Here is a 22,817-nt window from a genome sequence, read left to right on the forward strand (position 1 = left end):
CGCGGGGCGGGGCCGCGACCTGGGGGCGGGGCTGCGGCGCGCAGGCGCCCTGGCCGCCGGTCCGTGCTGCCCGGGATGGAGGGCGAGTGAGTAAACAAGCCTGGGCCCGGGCGGTGGGGCCGGGCCTCGGCACCTTCCGGCCCGGGCCCTGAGGGAGGGACAGGCGAAGAATTGGGGGAATTGGGAGGAAGCCGAGGGACACACTGCGGCCCCTGGCCGAGGGCGGCTGGGTACCCTCCATGTTCCGAGGGCTGGGGGACGGGGCCAAGGGGCAAGAGAGTCCCCGGCGAGGACGGCGTTTGAGGCCGGGTGTCGTGGGGGAGGAGCGGCGGGGACGGGCCCGGGGACTGGGAATTCCTGTGGAGGGCCGGCGGGCCGGCGGGCGGGAGCCCCCATCGCGGAGAGGGCGCGGGGGGTTGGTGGCACCTGCCGGCCCGTCGGCCCGGTGGGGAGCGCTGGAGACCCGGGCTGAACTCGAGGCGGCGTGGGGCGGGGGTGTCAGTAAGAGCAGGGCCGGGGGCGGGGGCTGTGTGAGAGGCCCGTCCGGCGCGAAGCGTGCGGGGCACCGGAGCCCTGGTGGTGAGGTGCGGATCAGGGCGCCGCGCTGCTTCCTGCTGCCCGGCCCTGAGTGACAGGCTTTGCCTGCGCCTCCGGACCTGGTGTCGCGCCTGCCCCTGCCCACCGCGGGTCCCCCGAGGATCGAGTGACACAGTGAGAGTGCCTTGAAGCAAAGGCAGGGCGTGTATCTGGGACGTGTCTGGGAGGAAATGTGGGGCAAACTTTTATTTCGATAAAAAGTGAATGCTGGCGCATGGTTTCGGGGCGGAAGGGCGCCAGTCCCGCCAGAGAGATTTTGGTGGGTGAAATACACGATTGGAAATGGAGTGGATGTGGAGCCCAGCGCTTGCGGGGCAGGGTAAGGAGAGGAGCCGAGGTCAGTGACAACGGGGTGTGCAGGGATAGCGATTGTTACCCTGATGCCTTGGAATAGAACCCCTTCCCCCCCAGCCTCCCACTGCTGTTGAGTTTAGTTTATGAACCTGGTATTGAGTGTAGTGTGCAGCCTAGAAGGCGCTGACTATCAGAGGTCTCGGTGACAGTTCGCCTATGTAAGTCTTCTCAGGTGTGGAGTTGATAAAAGACAGGTCATACTCACTCAGTGTGACTCTGGATTCGACCAACTGCAGATGGGAAATATTTGGAAAAAAGTTTTCATCTGTACTGAACATGTATTGACATTTTTTCTTACATTGTCCCCTAAACAATGCAGTATAGTGCCTATTTACATAGTATTTGCATTGTATAACCTATGATAAGTGACCTAGAGACGTTCAGAATGAATGGGATGGGGCAGGTGTTAAAACTCCACTTGGGATGCCCACATCCCAGATGAGCTCGGGTTCAAGTTCCCCTTGCAATTAAAATTCCAGCTTCCTGCTCATGTTCACCCTGGGAGACAGCAAGTGATGGCTCAAGTTGGGTCCCTGCTGTCCACGTGGGAGACTTGGATTGAGCTCCCAGCTCCTGGCTTCCACCTGATGCAGCCCCAGCTGTTGACATTTGGGGAATGAACCACAAGACGAAAGTTCTCTGCCTCTCAAATAAATAAAAATTCAGAAAAATTATAAAATATGCAGGAGGTTGTTTGGATTATATGCAAATAATAGGTCATTTTAGGTGAGAAATTTAGCATCCTCAGATTTTGGTATGAGGGCTTGTTCCTGGTTACCAGTCCTCTTCAGTCCCAAGGGAAGATTTACATAGAAGAGATGTGTGTTAGGACATAAGTACATGGGGTGTGGGGAGCATATGAGACTAGTATTGTGGCTCAGCGGGTTAAGCTGCCACTTGCGACACAGGCATCTGTATCAGAGAGCAGCTGCTCTGCTTCGGATCCAGCTCCCTACTGATGCACCTGGGAAAGCAGCAGAGAGCACTGGACGCCTGCACCCATGTGGGAGACCAGGATGGAGCTCCTGGCTTCAGCCTGGCCCAAACCTGGCTGTTGCAGCCATTTGAGGACTGAACCGGTAGATGGAAGATCTCTCTTTTTCTCTCTATCACTCTGCCTTTCAAATAAATGAATCTTTTTTACAGAACATACTGAAACAAAGGACTCTGTAAAATATAATATCAGTGTTGAGAGTTTTGCTCAGTGTGTATCACTGAGGGCAGGGTGTATGGCTCCTTTGTTCACTGATGTACCCAAACCACCTAAAGTAGTACCCAACACAAAGTAGATGCTCAGTACATAATTGGTAAATAGTGGGGAGATCTCTGGGACGTGGAATCAGAGCTGGATCCTGGTTCTGCCACTACCTGGCGGGGTGCTTGTAGGTCAGTCATGGAACTGATGCCCTGGAACAGCTTCCAAACTCCCTGAAGTGCAAGTGACCACTTTGTAGTGGTGATTACTTTAGTGTCCCTTGAAATAGAACTGGAATAAGGAGCCTGGAATTAAAAATGAAATTTTACTCCCAAAGAATACTTTTTTGAGACAGGAGGAAGTGAGGAAATATATCAGATTTATTTTTCTTTGTTTAAAAATGACTAATTTTGTGAAAGGCAGAATGACAGAGCAGGAGACAGAGAGCACTTCCATCCGGCGGTTCACTCCCCAGTTGGCTGCAACAGCCAATTTTGAGCCAAGAGCCAAGAAATGCATCCTGATCTCCCACATGGGTGGCAGGAGCTCAAGTACTTGGGCCGTCCTCTGCTGCTTTCTCAGGCACACTAGCAAGAAACTGAGTAGCTGGAACCGGTACCAGCACTCCGATGTGGGATGATATTAAGCCGCAGGTTAACCCATTGTGCCACAATGCTGGCCCCTAGATTAATTTTTCTTATAATTGCCTTTGAACTAGCATGCCTTTTTTACAAAAACAGTTTAGTATATTAATTTTGCCTAATCCTTGAAATCTGTCATCTGGCTTCCTTAGTCTTTTAGGCAATATTTCCTTGCCTTGATTTGTGCCTTAAATGCTATGTGTAACAATTAACTTCATTGTTTCTTTTTATAGCTTGGACTAAGTTTAAAAGTTTCTATTTTGTTCACTATTTCTACTTTGTTTACTAGCAACTTTCCAGAAAACATATAAGACAGCAACACCAAAAACACAACAGATTTATAGGTAGGATAACTGAAGAGGGAAGAGAGGACACGCGGAGAAAGGGAGGGATGATTGTACTGGATGGGTTGGGACTGAGGCAGAGGGTTTAAACATGCTGTTAGGGAATATGTCCATTCCAGAACATCTCTGGCTTTTTGTTTGTTTTGTTCTAACTGTGTTGGGTTCCTTCCCACCTCTTTAGTCTGTCAATCATTGGTTGGGATTTCAGTCCTCCAGGCTTTAAAACCTTGATTTGCTTAATGGGTAGAGTTTAGTATCTCTGCTGTGTTGTGTTCTATGACTCACTTAACCTAATAATTTAATTCAAAATATACTTAAAAGTCTTGTTTTTATTGAGTGATAATGGGCAGTCACTAAATATTAAGCTTTGTGCTGCCATCATATAAAATTAGATAAAGTGGAACTTTAGTCTGTTAGGAGATTACTTTAACTTTTTTCTTTTAAGATTTATTTATTTGAAAGTCAGAGTGACAGAGAAGAGGGAGAGACAGAGCAAGCGAGTGAGCAAGCAAAAGAGTTCTGTGTTCCACGCACTGGTTAACTACTCAGATGCTTGCAATAGCCATGGCTGGGCCAAGCAGAAGTCAGGAGCTAGGAACTCCATCTGCATCTCCCACATGGGTGGCAGGGCCCCAATACTACAGCCATCATCTACTGCCTCCCAGGATGAGCAATAGCAGGAAGCTGGTGTGGGACTCTGTCCCGGGTGCTCTGGAATGGGCTCCGGTTGTTCTAAGGAGTGGCTTAACCCACGGAGCCATAACACCCACCCTAAATGATTAATCTTTTAAAAAAATAAAAAATAAATTTTATTTTTAAAAACAGCTTTAGATTTATAAGCAAAATTATGAATCTAGTACAGAGAGTTCTCTTAAACCCTACATCCCATTTACCCTATTAGTAACATATTACAAAAGTAGGCCGGCGCTGCGGCTCACTAGGCTAATCCTCCGCCTAGCGGCGCCGGCACACCGGGTTCTAGTCCCGGTCGGGGCGCCGGATTCTGTCCCGGTTGCCCCTCTTCCAGGCCAGCCCTCTGCTGTGGCCAGGGAGTGCAGTGGAGGATGGCCCAGGTGCTTGGGCCCTGCACCCCATGGGAGACCAGGAAAAGCACCTGGCTCCTGGCTCCTGCCATCGGATCAGCGCGGTGCGCCGGCCGCAGCGCGCCGGCCGCGGCGGCCATTGGAGGGTGAACCAACGGCAAAAGGAAGACCTTTCTCTCTGTCTCTCTCTCTCTCACTGTCCACTCTGCCTGTCAAAAAAAAAAAAATAAATAAATAAATAAAAAATAAAAAATAAAAAAAAAAAAGTATACATGTAACATCTGTTAGTTACTGATGAATAATGCAATGATCATTATTATTCATTCTGAAGTCAGGCAACAATTTTTTTTTTAATGTGGAGTGGCGGGGCTAGCACTGTGGCACAGTGGGTTAAAGCCCCAGCCTGCAGCGCTGGCATCCCATATGGGCACTGGTTTGAGTCCCGGCTGCTCCTCTTCCCATCCAGCTCCCTGCTATGGCCTGAGAAAGCCGTGGAAGATAGCCCAAGTCCTTGGGCCCCTGCACCCGCGTGGGAGACCTGGAAGAAGCTTCTGGCTCCTGACTTCGGATCAGTTCAGCTCTGGCCATTGCAGTCATTTGGGGAGTGAACTAGCGGAGTGGAAGACCTCTCTTTCTCTGTCTCTACCTCTCTCTGTAACTCTGTCTTTCAAATATATAAAAATAATTCTTTTTATAAAAAGGTGGAGGGGCTAGATTGTGGCATATCAGATAAAGATAGCAGCATACCACATGGGCTCCCGTTCAAGTTCTGGCTGCTCCATTTCTGATGCAGCTCTGCTAATGGCCTTGGAAAAGCAACAGAAAATGGCCCAAGTGCTTGGGCCCCTGCACCCATGTGGGAGACCCAGAAGAAGCTCCTGGCTCTTGGCTTCACCTGGCCCAGCCCTGGCTGTTGGGACTATCTGAGGAGTGAGCCTGGTGATGGGAGATCTCTCTCTGCTCCAACTGTTGCTCCCTCTCTGTAACTCTGACTTTCAGATAAATAAATAAATCATTTTTTAAAAAGTGGAATTTCCTATAGATTTTTTTAAAAAAGATTTATTTATTTGAGAGGCAGAGTTATAGACAGAAGGAGGGAGAAACAGAGAGAGAGGTCTTCCATATACTGGTTCACTCTGCAGATGGCCTCAATGACCAGAGCTGGGCCGATCTGAAGTCAGATGCTTCTTCCAGGTCTGCCACGTGGATGCAGGGGCCCAAATACTTGGACCATCTTCTGTTGCTTTCCCTGGGCGTTAGCAGGGAGCTGGATTGGAAATGGAACAGCTGGGACTCTAACCAGCGCCCATATGGGATGCAGCACTGCTGGCGGTGGCTTTACCTGCTATGCCACAACACTGGCCACATTCCTACAGTTTTTTTCAATACTGAAAATATCTAAGAAATACTAGATTGATCTATATCAAGGCTTTAAAAAAAGGTTTAAAATCAGAATGACTGGAGGGAAGGAGGGAGGGAGGAAGGGGGGGGGAGAGAGAGAGAGAGAGAGAGAGAGAATCATCCATTGATTCATGCCCTGAATGCCTGCCACAGCTGGGGCTAGATCAGGCTGAAGCTAGGAGATAGGAACCCCATTTGGTCTTCCATGGGGGTAGTGGGAACATAAGTACTTGGGCCATCATTTGCTGCCTCCCAGACACAGTAACAGGAAGCTGGATCAAAAGCAGAGCAGCCAGAATCAGTCAGGTACACCAACATCCCAAGTGGGGAGTAATCTGCTGTGCTTCAGTTCCTGCCCCAGACTGATTTTTTCCTTAATCAGCCTTATAATGGTAAAAATTTACATGCAGTAAGTTTATCCATTGTATATACATATATAGTTCAGTGAATTTTCATAAAATAGTTGCTCACATAACCACCCTATCAGCGGCTATGATTTGAGTAACTTCTCTTCCATTACTTGATCTCCAGTTTTAAATGGATGAAGCAACTGAAATATAGCAAATGTTGTCACCCCAAGAAAGTTCCCTCTGTTCCCTTCCATTTTATCCCTTACACTGCCTTAGCCCCTGGCAGCCATTCCTGGCAGCCATTGATCTGCTTTCTGTTGCTAGCTTTGCCTTTTCTAGAATCATCCTATAGAACACCTTGTAAGTGGCATGTATGACATTTTGTGTCCATTAGTCTATCCATTGATATTTTTGTTTCCATTGATACTTTGTATCCATTGATATGTTTCCACTTTTTGGTTATTATAAATAAAGCTGTCCCGAACATCACTGTGCAGGTCTTTGTGAGAAATGTCTTCATTTCTCTGTGTTGGATAGTTAGAAATTATATGCTAGCTAGTGTGGTTACTGTTTTTAACTTTATAAAAAGAAAACTGGGAAACCTTCCCAAAGTGGTTCTACCATTTTGCATTCCCACTCCTCACCAGCAATAGATAGTGTATCATTCAGATGTTGACTGTTCTTGTGGGTAGGTCATGGTATCGCATTGTGGGTTTGTTTTTTGTTTTTTGTTTTTTGTTTTTATTTGAGAAGTAGAGTTACAGACAATGAGAGGGAGAGACAGAGAAAGGTCTTCCATCCTTTGGTTCATTCTCCATATAGTCGCAATGGCTGGAGCTGGGCCAATCTGAAGCCAGGAGCTTATTCCGGTGGGGGTAAAGGGGCCCGGCCCAAGTGCTTGGGGCCATCTTCCACTGCTTTCCCAGGCCATAGCAGAGAGTTAGATCAGAAGAGGAGCAGCTGGGACTTGAACTGGCACCCATATGGGTTGCTGGCACTGCAGGTGGAGGATTAACTCACAGTGCCACAGCGCTGGCCCCTCACATTTTTTTTTTTTATTTGAAAGTGTTACACAGAAAGCGAAGGAGAGGCAGAGAGAGAGAGGTCTTCCATCCACTGGTTCACTCCCCGGTTGGCTGCAATGGCTGGAGCTAATCCGATCCAAAGCCATGCAGTGCAGGGACCCAAGGACTTGGGCCATCTTCTACTGCTTTCCCAGGCCACAGCATAGAGCTGCATGGGAAGTGGAGCAGCCAGGTCTCGAACTGGCACCCATATGGGATGCCAGCACTGCAGGTGGTGGCTTTACCCGCTACACCACAATGTGGGCCCACATTATGATTTTAACTAGCATTTCTCAACCACTAATGATGTTGAATATTTTTTAAGAAGATTTATTTGTTTGTTGGTTTATTAATGTGAAAGGCAGAGCAACACACAGAGAGGGAGAAACAGAAAGAGAAACATCTTCTATCTACTGGTTCATAGCCAAGTCCGGTCCAGGCCAAAGCCAAGACCCAAAACTCCATCCAGGTCTCCCATGTGCATGGCAGGGGCCCAAGTAGATCATCTTCTGCTGCCTTCCCAGGTGTATTACCAGGATGCTGGATTGGAAGCAGAGCAGCTGGGACTTGAACTGGTGCTCTGATATGGGGTGTTGCTGTTACAAGTGGTAGCCTAACTTGATGTGCCACATGTGTGGCCTTGATGTTGAGCATTTTTTGGTGCATTTATTTCCCATTTCTGTGTATTTTTTGGTGAAGTATCTGTTTAAATTTTTCCACTCAAAAAAAAAAAAAATTTCTAGGGGTGAGTGTTGTGGCGTAACAGGTTAAGCTGCACCTGCATCACCAGAATCCCATATGGGCTGCTGTCTTGGCTGCTCCAATCCTGATCCAGCTCTCTACTAATGTGCCTGGAAAAGTAGCAGAAGATGGCCCAAGTACTTGGTCCTCCACCACCCACATGGGAGACCCAGATGAAGCTTCTGGCTTCAGCCTGGCCCAGTCCTGGCTGTTGCAGCCATTTAGGGAGTGAACCAATGGTTGGATGATCTCTCTGTCTTTCCTCTTCTCTCTGTAAAACTATCTTTCAAATAAATAAATTTTTCTACTTACTTATTTCAAAGACAGAGACAAAGAGAGCTCCCACTGCTTTATCAGTGTCAGGTGTGGGAGGGCAGTTGCAAAGCCAGGAGTTAGACACACAACCCAGGTCTTCCATGGGGTAACAAGAACCAACTACTTGAACTGTCACTGGGTCTGCATTGGTGGAAAGCTGAACAAAGGAGCTGGAGCCGGTTATCTGGTATCAAACCCAGGTCATTTAATGTGGAACACAGTGTGCCAACCAGTAGCCAAAAGCCCGCCCTTTTGCCCAATTTTTATTGGGCTATTTATCTTATTATTGAGTTATAGAACATATTTATATGAAGACTTATTTTAAAATTTCCTCAACAGAACAGCATGTGATTTGGAGTTTACCTTCAGTGTTTCATTGAGTGTGGTGAAAGGCTCTTATGTCCTTACCTGGATTATAAATGCTATTTTACATGAGTAAATAACTAAAAAAATTAATCTAATAGAAGAGTAAAGTATTTTTTTGTGCCACTCCCTTTGGCCAAGGTGAGTGAACGCACTTCTCCAAACCTGTTCTGGTGAATGTCGAGGGGTTTTTGTTGTTGTTGTTGGTCAGGGTCCAGCTGCAGTCAGAACCCAGCTATGGCTGTGTTTTAGGTGTTTATTTTAATCCTATCTGTCTGTTCCAGTCTGTTTCATCTTCCTCATAACACTGTGGGAGCTGACCAACTGCCAAATAAACTTTTAGAGGCATTGAAGATCCATTAAAAAGTCAAGTGGAATAAGTGCTGGCTCATGTACACATGAGATTCATATATCACGTTGATTATCAGAGGAGGAAGTGTGGCTTATTTTACATTGTGATCTGTGAGAGTGATGGTGTTTTTGTTACATGTGTATTCTCTGGCCAAATAAAGCACCTGAGTAAAATTAGAAATGGAGCCATTAATTGTTGGATTATTGTGATGTATTTACTGTCATTGCTCTTGGCAGACTGAAGGAGATCACATTTCAATTATGACTCTTCCTTAATAAAAATATTGATATTTTCCTGTGCCATCTCCTCAGAAATACACACAGACACACTAGCAGCTGTGGATTGAGTGAGTTCTTTCCTATTGCTCGATATCCAGTTTTTTGTGTGCTTTTCTTTTTTAAGATTGATTTATTTGAAAGGCAGAGTGACAGAGAAGGAGACAGGAAGGAGAAAGATCTTTCTGGCACTGATTTATTCCTCAAATACTTGTAGCAGCCAGAACTGGCCCAGACTGAAGCCAGGAGCCCGTAACTCCATTCAGGTCTCCCGTGTAGGTGGGCCATCCTCTGCTGCCTCCCAGGTGCGTGAGTAGGGAGCTGGACTGGAAGCAGAGCAGCTGGGACTCGAACAGGTACATGATTAGAGTGTCCCTCACTGTGGCTTAACCCACTGCACTTCGGTGCTACCCTTGATCCCCAGTTTTAAACAGATAGAGCAACTTTTTGCACTGTTGCAAAAATGAAAATGAATTCCAGAAGGAATGGGAGTGGGATTGTAATTTAGAAACATTTTTTAGGAGGTTGCAGTGTCACTGAATTGTGATTTATAACATTTAGGGTCTCAGTGTGGTTAGCCTACGGTTTCTGAGGGAAGCAGTTTTATCCTTGATTCAAACCATTTTTTTATTTCTTGGAGCAGAATATTATCAAGCATGTTTGGGGCAGAAATTATACCAGCAGCCATTTAATATTATGTGTGAGTGTTGTACATTTTCTTAGTTTTTTTTTTTTTTTTTTTTTTTTTTTTTTGACAGGCAGAGTTAGACAGTGAGAGAGAGAGACAGAGAGAAAGGTCTTCCTTCCGTTGGTTCACCCCCCAAATGGCTGCTATGGCCGGCATGCTGCGCTGATCTGAAGCCAGGAGGGGGTGCCTCCCCCTGGTCTCCCATGGGGTGCAGGGCCCAAGCACTTGGGCCATCCTCCACTGCACTCCCGGGCCACAGCAGAGAGCTGGACTGGAAGAGGAACAACCGGGACAGAATCCAGCGCCCCCAACCGGGACTAGAACCCGGGGTACCAGTGCCACAGGCGGAGTATTAGCCTAGTGAGCCGTGACGCCGACCACATTTTCTTAGTTTTATTGTTCAAAAAGATTCCCTCTTTTGGCCCCATTCCATGTGAATGATAATTGTTTAAAATATTTAAGAGGAAGACAGATTGTATAATTTGGAGCAAAGAAATCAAAGCCTGATTTTTTTTTTAAGCCAGCATCTTAGCACTTTGTAGTTTAAATTCCAGGTTTTGTTGTTGCTGTTTCATTCCCTTCACCACAGAGATCTTTTTTAATTCTAAACTATTTAATTGTGTGTATTATAAGGTACAGTATGATAATTCAGTACACATACATAATATGACTTGAGCAGATCAGTGTAATTAGCATTTCCATTTCCTTATCCTGGGGGTGGAGCACATCCGGCTCGTGGGCCATACAAGACGTGTGAAATCATCTGGTCCAGCCCTGCCAAGGCGGCTGCAGGCGGCTTCGAAATTCAGTACAGCTGTAGCAGGCTAATGTTTAAGCTGATCATTTTGTATGTCCCGTGGATGATGTTATAAATATCTAGGTGGCCTTTGGCAGAAAAAACATTCCCCACCCCTGCCTTAAACATTTAGCAGGAGCAGGGTCAGCTGCTGCTTGGGACTCCCACATCCTATGTCAGAGTGCCTAGGACCGTGTCCTGCTTCCGCTTCCAGTCCAGTTTCCTGCCAGTACACACTGTGGGAGGCAGCAGATGATGGGTGGAGTGCCTGGGTCTCTGCCACAGCTGTAGGAGACCCCAGTGGAGTTCTTGGCTCCTGGCTTCGAGCCTGCCCAGCCTGAGCTGTTGCAGGCATTATGGGAGTAAACCAGTGGCTGAAAGATGGATCTCTCTCTCTCTTTATGTCACTGTCTTTCAAATAAGTAATTTAAAAAAAAGATTTATTTTTTACTTATTTGAAATAAACAAGTACTCTTCCATCTGGTGGTTTACTTCCCAAATAACCACAATGGCCTGGGCTGAGCCAGGCCGATGCCAGGAGCCCAGAGCTTCTTCTGGGTCTCCAACACGGTTGCTGGAGCCCAAGCACTAGGGCCATCTTCTGCTGCTTTCCAGGTGCATTATTGGGGAGCTGGATTAGAAGTGGAGCAGCCAGGACTTGAACTGCCCAAATGGGATGCCAGCATCACAGGCAGAGGCTTAACATACTACACTATAATGCCAGCTCCTAAATAAATAAATCTTTTTAAAAAATCTTTAAGAAATAAATGCTTCTTTAGAAGAAATGTGGGGGCCAGTGCTGTGGCATAGTAGGTTAAGCCTCTGCCTGCGGTGTCAGCCTCCTATATGGGCACTGGTTCCAGTCCTGGCTGTTCCACTTCCAATCCAGCTCCCTGCTGATGGCCTGGGAAAGTAGTGGAGGATGCACCCACCTGGGGGACGCGGAAGAAGCTCCTGGTTCCTGGCTCCTGGCTCCATATCAGCCCAACTCCTGCCATTCAGGCCATTTTGGGAATGAACCAGCAAATGGAAGACCTTTCTCTCTGTCTCTCCCTCTCTCTCTGACTCTCAAATACATAAATAAATCTTTAAAAAAGAGAGAAGAAATATAGTGTTCTACTTCAAAAAATTACTATAGGCAATTTTTCAAAACAAGATCTGAAACTTTAGTTTCTTTTCTAATTTTGGCTCTTCATATCTCCTTGTCAATTTTTTTAAAATTAAAAATGTTAGATGAGATGAATAGAAGAATCCCTCTAAGAAGCCTAAATAATTCATGTAGAGTAAAAGCATCATCTTGTAGATTTTATTGGATTTCCATGAACTTTTAATGTTTGCTCCTTCCTTTTCTAAAACAATTACAGGCCTGCTGGTTGAGCCTAGAAGTTGATTCAGAGAAGTATTTACAGCCTTGGTGAGCATGAGATTGCTTCATGCACAAGACTGGAAGGATGAAGCTAATAAAATAAGGCCCTTTCCAAATGGCATAAGTAGGATCGAAACCTGACTTCCGTGTAAAAATAGTGGTAGCTGAGACCTTCAAGTGTTCTTTGTTTTGGGGGCATCCTGCGGAGGGTCCCGGGGTCCAAGAATGCTGTTCCAGTTGACTAAAACCACTGTGTGTTCTCTTTTGCAAAGCTGAGCTCTTGGCTTGCCTTTGTGTCGCTGTTCCTCTGAAGAACAGAGCACCAACAGAGCCCCCGTGCTTCCTGGACATTCTGTGAGGTGGGCAAAGGTCTTCCACTTTGAAACAAAATTCACGTACCAGAAACCATCATTTGCAGTGTTCTCGGCGTCTGTGTGTCTTGCTGTTAATTCGGAGCTGAGATCTTGCTGTTGTCACGTCCTACTTTTTATTAGTAGGTGTGCTGTATCTTTAGACAGTTGAGTGGGCGTGGTTTTGTGGTGGGGGTGGGTCCTTCCATGAAGCTCTGGGCTATGAACTTGGTGCTTGCTGAATGCTTCTCTTACTCAGAGCAGTGATCCGGCCTCCACATTCTCATGAGATCTGAGTTCCTGGTGTCCCGGATGCTGTTATAAAGCAGTCGCCACAGGACAGCAGAGGCTGAGCTTTTTTGAGAGTCAAACCAGGAGTTGCTGGCGTGAAATACTTTTTTAATGGAAGCTCTGGATCTAATGGAACTTAAATTTGAGTTCATTAAGTGTATGCTTTTATGAGTAAATTTAATGGGAATGAAAGAATAATTAATTGATCATGTTTATTTGAATTTGCAGGGTGCTTCATTTCCAACCAACAAAGTGCTATTTCTCATCTCTCTCTCTTCAATTCCAGCATAATGGATATACCAAATCCCCCGACTTCCAAATGTATCACTTATTGGAAAAGAAAAGTAAAATCTGAATATATGCGACTTCGACAGCTTAAACGGCTTCAGGCAAACATGGGTGCAAAGGTAAAAAATAATTTATGAGGGAAAGGTTGTGTATTTCAGTGTGTCAATCCAATATGGAGGGCTTGGATTTTTTTTTTTTTTTTTTTGACAGGCAGAGTGGACAGTGAGAGAGACAGAGAGAAAGGTCTTCCTTTTGCCGTTGGTTCACCCTCCAATGGCCGCCACGGCCAGTGCGCTGCGGCCACGCACCGTGCTGATCCGAAGGCAGGAGCCAGGTACTTATCCTGGTCTCCCATGGGGTGCAGGGCCCAAGCACTTGGGCCATCCTCCACTGCACTCCTGGGCCACAGCAGAGAGCTGGCCTGGAAGAGGGGCAACCGGGACAGAATCCGGCACCCCGACCGGGACTAGAACCTGGTGTGCCGGTGCCACAAGGCGGAGGATCAGCCTAGTGAGCTGCGGCGCTGGCCCTGGACTTTTTTTTTTAAAGATTTATCTTATTTATTTGAAAGAGTTACAGAGAGTAGTAGAGACAGAGAGAAAGAGAGGTCTTCCATCAGCTGGCACTCCCCAAATGGTCACAATGGTTGGAGCTGAGCCAATCTGAAGCCTAGAGCCAGGAGCTTCTTCCGGGTCTTCCATGGGGGTGCAGGGGCCCAAGAACTTGGGCCATCCTCTGCTGCTTTCCCAGACCACAGCAGAGAGCAGAATGAGAAGTGGAGCAGCCAGGATTCAAACCAGCACCCATACAGGATGCTGGTGCTGCAAGCCAAGGCCTTAATCTACTGCACCACAGTGCCAGCCCCTGGAATTTTTTTTAACTTGTGCTTCCAAATCTGAGCAATCTTTTTCTTGGCCTTACTAGGCTCTGTACGTGGCAAACTTTGCAAAGGTTCAAGAAAAAACTCAGATCCTCAATGAAGAATGGAAGAAGCTTCGTGTCCAGCCTGTGCAATCAATGAAGCCTGTGAGTGGGCATCCTTTTCTCAAAAAGGTACTTCTGGGGGTGTGAGCTCAGCCGCTCTCTGCCTTGGGTTTGACTTGTTAGAAAATAAATAAGGAGAATGAATGTAGTTGTTACAGTCAACTTTAAATAACCATGTAGTAAATCTGCAGCTTAAGAACTTTTTCACCTGTTGTTCTCAGCTGAGTGTAATTGTGACGTTTTTATTTAAAACAAACAAACAAAAAAGACTTTTGTAGTCTGTTCTGTGGGTCTCTGTGTCCAGGCTCCGAAGCAGCCTTTTTTGTGCCTGGTTCCTCAAGGGCTTTGATGATGGGAAGGAGTGTGCTGGGGCATAGCCAGAGAACACCAACCGATCAGAGGGACCTCTCTTATTGGAAATTTTGAAAGAGCATTCTGATTTCTTAAAGAGATAATATTTTTAAGAAGTAAAAAGCAAGGCAGTGGGTGGTTAGCCTTGTAGTTAAAACTCATGTCTTACACCACAGTGCTTTGGTCTGATTCTTGGCTCTGGCTCCTGATTCCAGCTTCCTGTCCATGAGACCTTGGAAGACAGTGGTGGTGGCTCAAGTAATTGGGCTTCTGCCATGCACGTGGGAGGCCTAGATTGTGATCCTAGCTCCTGGGTCCTATTTTGGCCCAGCCCAATGAATGTGAGAGCTATACCTTTCTCTGCTTCTTACATAAGTAAAAAATAACAAAAAATTTGGAGTTGGCATTGTGGCCCAGCAGGGTAAGCCACTGCCTATGATACCAGCGTCCCAGAGCAGAGCTCTGGTTGGAATCCCAGCTGCTTTGCTTCCAATCCAGCTCTCTGCTAATGCACCTGAGAAAGCAGTAGAAGGTGACCCAAGTGCTTCGGCACCTGCCACCATGTGGGAGACCCAGATGGAGTTACAGGTTCCAGGCTTTGGCCTGTCCCAGCCCTGGCTGTTGCAGCCATTTGGGGAGTAAACCAGTGGATAGAAGATCTCTTTATCTTTCTGTTTCTCCCTCCTTCTGTCTCTGTCACTCTGCCTTCCAAATAAATAACATACATCTTAAAAGAAAAGCCTAAGCCGGCGCCACGGCTCACTAGGCTAATCCTCCGCCTAGCGGCGCCGGCACACCGGGTTCTAGTCCCGGTTGGGGCGCCGGATTCTGTCCCGGTTGCCCCTCTTCCAGGCCAGCTCTCTGCTGTGGCCTGGGAGTGCAGTGGAGGATGGCCCAGGTGCTTGGGCCCTGCACCCCATGGGAGACCAGGAAAAGCACCTGGCTCCTGGCTCCTGCCATCGGATCAGCGCGGTGTGCCGGCCGCAGCGCGCCAGCCGCGGCAGCCATTGGAGGGTGAACCAATGGCAAAGGAAGACCTTTCTCTCTGTCTCTCTCTCTCTCACTGTCCACTCTGCCTGTCAAAAAAAAAAAAAAAAAAAAAAAAAAAAAGCCTAAAAAGTTGTTCAAAAAGTTATTTAAATCTGTCTGTGTGGTGATATATACAGTGATGAGAGCAGTTATCTCCCTAAAGCAGAATTACACTTCTCACAGCTGGAGTTTCCGTACTGCTTTGCTTCCCCACGTGTGGTCCCTGTCAGCGTGCAGCACGCTGGTGTCTGTCTGCGGACGTTATGTCTTCAGAACACCTGCAGAGACCTGGAGAGGTCCCTTCCTGTGCTGTGCACCTGGAGGCCACAGGTCCAGTGACGCCTGAGTTCAGAGTGGGGAGTGCGGAGCTGACACAACAGTGAACCAAAGGCGGCTGCTGCTGTCCCAGGTTGTCTTGGGGTTCCTCTTAGGAGCTGCTGTTACAAAATCCCCAGCTTTTTAATTTGTAAAAATTAGAAGGCCACTGGGATCATTTTGGAAGGAGACACAATTCTCTCTCTTTTTTTCCAAGAGTTTTTTCCTGTGCTTACTGCCATTTTGGATTTCTTTCTTTCTTTCTTTCTTTTTTTTCCTTTTTCTTTTTACTCATTTGAGAGGTAGCGATAGAGAAAGAATGAGAGAGCAAGGGAATGAGAGAGTGCTGCCATTTGCTGCTTTACTCCTCAAATGTCCACAATGCCACGGGGCTGAAGCTGGGAGCCAGGAACTCAATCCAGGTGTCCCCTATGGGTGACAGAGACCCAGTTACTTCAGCCATCACTGCCACCTCCCAGGGTCCGTATTAGTGGGAGGCTGGAGGCAGGAGCCGGAGCTGGGAATTGAACCCAGGCACTCTGCTGTGAGACACAAATATCTTGAGCGGTGTTTTAACTGCTGGACCAATCACCTGGTGCTCCTGCAATTCTCTCTTGGGTTGTGTTCTTACCATTCCATGTTCATGCAATTGCTTATATTTCAGTGTACCATAGAGAGCATTTTCCCGGGATTTGCGAGCCAGCATATGTTAATGAGATCTCTGAACACTGTTGCGTTGGTTCCCATCATGTATTCCTGGTCCCCTCTCCAGCAGAACTTTATGGTATGTATTGAAAGCACTGTGGTGGTTGCTGGAGCTTCTCGTAGGGTAATGCAAAAAGCATGGGCATACAAGGCAGAATCTCACTGTCAATTACTCTAGATATAGATGTGTTGCTCTAGGATCCTTGTGGTTCCTGAAGTACACTTCTGTATTGATGTTGGTTCTTTTTTTGAGTGAATGAGATTGGGCGAGACTCCGAGTTTTCTCTTGCTACACTGGCTCAGTGGCGGTATGTGCAGGTAAATGCGGTGTAAATCCAACACTTGCGGCATGAGCAGGTGGTCAGCTCCCCGCTGAAGGAGAGTCCTTCCGGAGCGCTCTGAGGCCAGGTGCGGTGAGCAGCCGAGGCGGCAGATGTGCACGTGGGTGCCCTGTCTTTTCCTCTGGGCTCCTCCTGGGGCTGTGGGTGCTTCTCCCCGACCTCCCTTGCCCTTCCCTGGAGACAGAGAGCAGTGCTGCTGTTTGGAATAGGACACAGGTTTACAGAAGGGGCCGTCTCTCAGGATAAAACTTCAAAGTGATTTTGCTGGATGCTTGGGATTAAAAGGGACGTGTTCTCTAGTGAGGACCTCCCCCCTCCCCCAGTCCTTTAGCACCGTTCACTCCTGAAAATACAGTTGACTTTAGGTTCCCACTAGGTGTGATAGGCATGAGTTGGAGTCATAAGTTGTTATTGATTATGGAGGAATCTTAGTCTGCTTTATGGAATACCCACAAATTGTATGGTTGCCCATTTCTTTTATGGCTATTTCACAGCTCATGCTCTCATTTTCCTTTTCACTTGTCTGCCCCTCTACTTATGAAAGAAACGAACGTTAATGACTTCTTTGAGTTTTGTGTGGGTGCTCTTCCTACCTGTGTCACAAAGCTGTTGAGTGGATAAAATGAGGGAGTAGGTGGAAACACTGTGAAAAATGAATTAGGTTTGGAGGGGCCGTCCCTGTTCATTTCATGGTTAACATCATCAACTAAACTGACTTTTCCCTGCGAGTAACATTGCTGTCTTCCGTTTGAGGATTTGTTGGCAAAACAAAACAGCTAGTGTTTAAAATGGAGGCAAGGTGGACAGGAGGAAGAACTTGTAGTATTTTGTAGCCAAAGGAGATAACTGTAGTTGAGAATAGTTAGTTGGTAGAAGTGATTTTGAATGTGCCTAACAGAGAGGTAATAAATGTCTAAATGATGGATATGCCGGTTTGTCTGATCTGATCATTACCAAGTATCACACTGTACTCTATAAATATGTGCAACTACTATATGTTAGTTAGCAAGTAAAAACACATTATTTAAAAATGTAAGGGAAGCATTAAGCCTTTTAATGTAATGTAAAGTGAAAAAATATTGTCTCAAAAATTTTTTAAAAATGCAGGGGCTCTGTGACCAGTGGCAGTTTTACATGACTTAGAAGCAAAAATTCAGCAAAGGTCCCAGGAGCCTGAAAAGAGGAGCTGATGGAGTGCATCCCGTCTGGTTTGGTTGCAGGTGGAAGATGAGACCGTTTTATGCAACATTCCCTACATGGGAGATGAAGTGAAAGAAGAGGACGAGACTTTCATTGAGGAGCTGATCAACAACTATGACGGGAAAGTCCACGGTGAAGAAGGTAGTGGCACTGGGCGCTTCGGGTGGAAGGGTCAGGATGGTGCCTCCCTGGGCGCGTCGGCACCTTGCTCTTACCTTCTGCCCTTCGGGTGCACACTGATGACTATCTCCTGACTGGAAGTTAGTTTTTAAAGAAGATTTATTTTTTATAAATTAGTTAATATGAAAGCAGAGAGAGAGAGAGGGAGAGACACGGAGAGAAAGATCTGCTGGTTTGCTCCTCAAATGCCTGTAATGGCCAGTGGTGGGCCAGGCTGAAACCAGGAGCCAAGAATTCCATCCAGGTCTCCCACATGGGTGGCAGAGGCCCACAGTACTTGGGCCATCTTCTGCTGCCTACCAAGCACATTAGCAGGGAGCTGGATTGGAAGCAGAGTGCCAGAGACTTGAACTTGCACTCTGATGTTGGATGCTGGTGTCACAAGTGGAGATTTAACTGCTGTACCACAACACTAGCCTCTAAATCTTTATATTAAAAGTAACCCAGTTAAATTGTAAAAGGAGCTGGAACATAAAAGGATTTTAGAAACCAGGGGCTGGAGACAGTCTACTGCACGAGGAAGTTTAATCTGGATTTTCGTGAGTCCGTCCAGGGCTGTTGTCGTCTTCACTTCCCTTTTTCTGAGACTAGCAGCAAACATAAGCTCTGTCCTCCCACTTAGGTCCATGTGTCCCCTGGATCTCACAAATGTCTTTTTTTTTTTTTTCAAAGATTTGTTTATTTATTTGAAAGGCATAGTTGTTACATAGAGGGAGGGGGAGAGAAAGGGAGAGAGGGAGGGAGAGAGGTGTCTTCAATCTGTTGGTTCACTCCCTAGATGGTCGCAATGGCTGGAGCTGTGCTGATCTGAAGCCAGGAGCCAGGAGCTTCTTCTGGGTCTCCCATGTGGGTGCAGGGGCCCAAGGACTTCGGCCATCTTCTACTGCTTCTCAGGTCATAGCAGAGAGCTGGATCAGAAGTGGAGCAGCCAGACTTGAACCCGCACCCATATGGGATGCCAGCACCTCAGGTGGCAGCTTTACCTGCTGTAGTACCACTGTACCACAGTGCAGGCCCCACGACATCTGTTTTGTTTGTTTGTTTGTTTGTTTTTTGTTTTTTTGGTTTTTTTTGACAGGCAGAGTGGACAGTGAGAGAGACAGAGAGAAAGGTCTTCCTTTGCCATTGGTTCACCCTCCAATGGCTGCCGCGGCCAGCGCACCGCGCTGATCCGATGGCAGGAGCCAGGTACTTATCCTGGTCTCCCATGGGGTGCAGGGCCCAAGGACTTGGGCCATCCTCCACTGCACTCCCGGGCCATAGCAGAGAGCTGGCCTGGAAGAGGGGCAACCGGGACAGAATCCGGCGCCCCGACCGGGACTAGAACCCGGTGTGCCGGCGCCGCAAGGCGGAGGATTAGCCTAGTGAGCCGTGGTGCCGGCCAGACATCTGTTTTTTTTTTTTAGATATTCATTGTTTTAAAGATTTTATTTATTTATTTATTTTTTAACTTTTATTTAATGAATATAAATTTCCAAAGTACGATTTATGGATTACAATGGCTTCCCCCCCATACCATCCCTCCCACCCACAACCCTCCCCTTTCCCACTCCCTCTCCCCTTCCATTCACATCAAGATTCATTTTCGATTATCTTAATATACAGAAGATCAGCTTAGTATACATTAAGTAAGGATTTCAACAGTTTGCTCCCACACAGAAACATAAAGTGAAAAATAATAGATGATTTTTTTTAAATGATGATGAAATCAGATCAGACCTATTGTCATGTTTAATCCCAGTGAGAGTCAAGTTGGGAGTTGATAATTTCTTTTTTTTTTTTTTTTTTTTACAGAGGATCAGTTTAGTATGCATTAAGTAAAGATTTCAACAGTTTGCACCCCCATAGAAACACAAAGTGAAATATATTGTTTGAGTACTCGTTATAGCATTAAATCTCAATGCACAGCACATTAAGGACAGAGATCCTACATGAGGAGTAAGTGCACAGTGACTCCTGTTGTTGACTTTACCAATTGACACTCCTGTCTATGGCATCAGTAATCTCCCTATGCTCCAGTCATGAGTTTCCAAGGCTATGGAAGCCCTCTGAGTTCTCCGACTCTTATCTTGTTTAGACAAGGTCATAGTCAAAGTGGAGGTTCTCTCCTCCCTTCAGAGAAAGGTACCTCCTTCTTTGAAGACCTGTTCTTTCCACTGGGATCTCACTCACAGAGATCTTTTGCCAGAGTGTCTTGGCTTTCCATGCCTGAAATACTCTCATGGGCTTTTCAGCCAGATCCGAATGCCTTTAGGGCTGATTCTGAGGCCAGAGTGCTATTTAGGACATCTGCCATTCTATGAGTCTGCTGAGTATCTCACTTCCCATGTTGGATCACTCTCCCCTTTATTTATTCTATCGGTTAGTGTTAGCAGGTACTAGACTTGTTTATGTGCTCCCTTTGACTCTTAGTCCTTTCATTATGATCAATTGTGAACTGAAATTGATCACTTGGACTAGTGAGATGGCATTGGTACATGCCACCTTGATGGGATTGAATTGGAATCCCCTGGTATGTTTCTAACGCTACCATTTGGGGCAAGTCAGCCAGACATCTGTTTTAATATCCAGAATTCCCTACAACAAATTACTGAGACTTAGTTGTAATTCTAGAAAAGGTTGTCAGTATATTAGGGAGAAGGGGGGAGAGACTCCCATTGATTTTTTTTTTTTTTAAGATTTATTTATTTATTTGAAAGAGTTACACAGAGAAAGGAGAGGCAGAGAGAGAGAGAGAGGTCTTCCACCCACAAAGGCCAGAGCTGCGCTGATCCGGAGCCAGGAGCCAAGAGTGAGGAGCTTCCTCTGCATCTCCCACGTGGGTGCAGGGGCCCAAGGACTTGGGCCATCCTCCACTGCTGTCCCAGGCCACAGCAGAGAGCTGGATGGGAAGAGGAGCAGCCGGCACCTATATGGGATGCCGGCGCTTCAGGCCACTGCGCCACAGTGCCAGCCCCTGATTTGTAATTCAGTAGCCCCACCTACTCGTTGCACCTTCGTGGGTGCCATCCTTTTGCCCACAGCGTCCCCTAGTGTTCAAACACTTTCTCCTGAATCATAGTATGACCCCATAAAATATGATTTCTGGGAAGTTTTTTGATTTAAAGTAGAAATGACAGACATCAGCAGCAAAATCAAGGGAATTTCCATTTAATGATTCTTCCTCTGTCCTGCTTGTGGTTGTTTGCACACTTTTGTGAGGTCTTCAGCCCTGAATGCAAGGTTGACCTGTGACTGAAGAAGGGGAATGCCCAGTAAGAGTAAAGCCCGCACCTAGACGGTCTGCTCTAGCCAGCCGGCCTGTGCAGACCCAAGAGCCAGTCGGAAGATTGGAATTCCCTGGGGGTCCGTGTGAAATGGGCGTGCGGTACCTCTCTGGGCCTCAGGAGCGGAGAGCGGAGACCTGCCCGGAGGACTGGCGGAGTGGGAGGCCGCCAGGGCTCACCCTCGTCACCTGCTGTTCCAGAGATGATCCCGGGGTCGGTCCTGATCAGTGACGCCGTCTTCCTGGAGCTGGTGGACGCCCTGAATCAGTACTCGGATGAGGAGGAGGAGGGGCACAATGACGCCTCGGACGGGAAGCCGGAAGACAGCAAGGAAGACCTGCCGGTCACGCGAAAGAGGAAGCGCCTCGCCATGGAAGGTGCGAGCTCACCTGGGCCGCTCGATGGGGAGGGGGCGGGGAAAGCTCCAGCGACCACTGCTTGATAAAGGCCACTGGTGTCTTTCACTGGTCCACTTAAAAGAAAACATGGCCCTTAAGTGACAGCTTAGGCTGGCTGTGACCTAGCTGAAGAAGAAAGGAGAACTTCTAGAATAATTATTGCCATTCACTTTTTTTTTTTTTTTTAAGATTTTATATATTTATTTGAGAGTTAGAGTTACAGACAGTGAGAGGGAGTGACAGAGAAAAAGGTCTTCCATCTGCTGGTTCATTCCCCAAATGGCTACAACAGCTGGTTCTGTGCCAATTCGAAGCCAGGAGCCAGGTACTTCTTCCTGGTCTCCCACGTGGGTGCAGGGGCCCAAGGACTTGGGCCATCTTCTACTGCTTTCCCAGCTCTCTGCCAGAGCAGAGAGCTGGACTGGAAGAGGGGCAGCCGGAACTAGAACCGGCACTCATATGGGATGCTGGCACCACAGACCAACCTACTGCACCATGGCACCGGCCTTGCCATTCACTTCTAATCATAAATGTAATGTGTTTTGAAAACATGGGAAATTATAAAGAACAAAATAAAATTACCCTATAATCCTGCTACCCAGCAACTGTTTCCTTCTAGGCTTAAAAAAGGTAAGTATGTCAATTAACATGTTTCTATGTTATATGCTGTTTGAATCAAGCTGTATATGTGTAGCATTTATTTATTTTTTCAGATTTAATTATTTGAAAGGCAGGGTTATAGAGAGGTAGAGAGAGAGGTCTTCTATCCACTGGTTCACTCCTCAGATGGCTGCAACAAGCGGAGCTGGGCTGATCCAAAGCCAGGAGCCAGGAGCTTCTTCTGGGTCTCTCACACAGGTGCAGGGGCCCAGGACCTGGGCCATCTTCCAGTGCTTTCCCAGGCCATTGCAGAGCTGGATCAGAAGTGAAGCAGCCGGGACTTGAACCGGGCCCATATGGGATACAGGCACTGCAGGCGGCGGTTCTACCTACTATCCCCCTATGTCCCCACCCCCATTTACTCTTATATCATAAACATATTCCATGCCATTAATATCTAGTCATTTAATCGCCCTATGTGTACAGAGGCACCGTGCCTCTCTCAGTGTAACGTACTTACTGTCTCAGATCAACATTCTGTCAGGGTTCTTCTGTAGGCCTCTTGCTAAAACCCCTCTCTTCACCTGCAGATTCTAAGAAAGACAAGATTTTGTTGTCAGTGTTTACTTGTGGC

At 46.9% G+C, this 22,817-nt stretch overlaps 1 protein-coding gene across 17 annotated transcripts in view; it reads left to right on the forward strand.

The window, feature by feature from the left end:
• EZH1 (enhancer of zeste 1 polycomb repressive complex 2 subunit) overlaps nucleotides 1–22,817 on the forward strand; it is a 38,777-nt gene continuing 15,960 nt past the window's right edge. For 3 of the 17 annotated variants that reach the window (XR_011383462.2, XM_089317760.1, XM_008271515.5), the window contains exons 1-7: nucleotides 1–86; nucleotides 12,158–12,244; nucleotides 12,813–12,933; nucleotides 13,739–13,867; nucleotides 16,158–16,277; nucleotides 17,760–17,880; nucleotides 21,386–21,562. Coding sequence is in view for 15 of the 17 variants with exons in the window: in XM_089317760.1 (XP_089173886.1) it covers nucleotides 12,817–12,933; nucleotides 13,739–13,867; nucleotides 16,158–16,277; nucleotides 17,760–17,880; nucleotides 21,386–21,562 (664 nt within the window). In the remaining 2 variants the exon portion in view is untranslated. Of the gene's footprint in view, nucleotides 917–9,252; nucleotides 9,392–11,888; nucleotides 11,934–12,157; nucleotides 12,245–12,812; nucleotides 12,934–13,738; nucleotides 13,868–16,157; nucleotides 16,278–17,759; nucleotides 17,881–18,697; nucleotides 18,890–21,385; nucleotides 21,563–22,817 lie in introns of those variants that run through there. The other 14 variants (XR_016224006.1, XM_089317754.1, XM_089317763.1 and 11 more) reach the window with 12 other exon arrangements.

This window comes from Oryctolagus cuniculus, chromosome 17 (assembly GCF_051225735.1).
Source record: "Oryctolagus cuniculus isolate XC-2025 breed Fujian yellow rabbit chromosome 17, ASM5122573v1, whole genome shotgun sequence".
Classification (NCBI taxonomy): Eukaryota; Metazoa; Chordata; class Mammalia; order Lagomorpha; family Leporidae; genus Oryctolagus; species Oryctolagus cuniculus.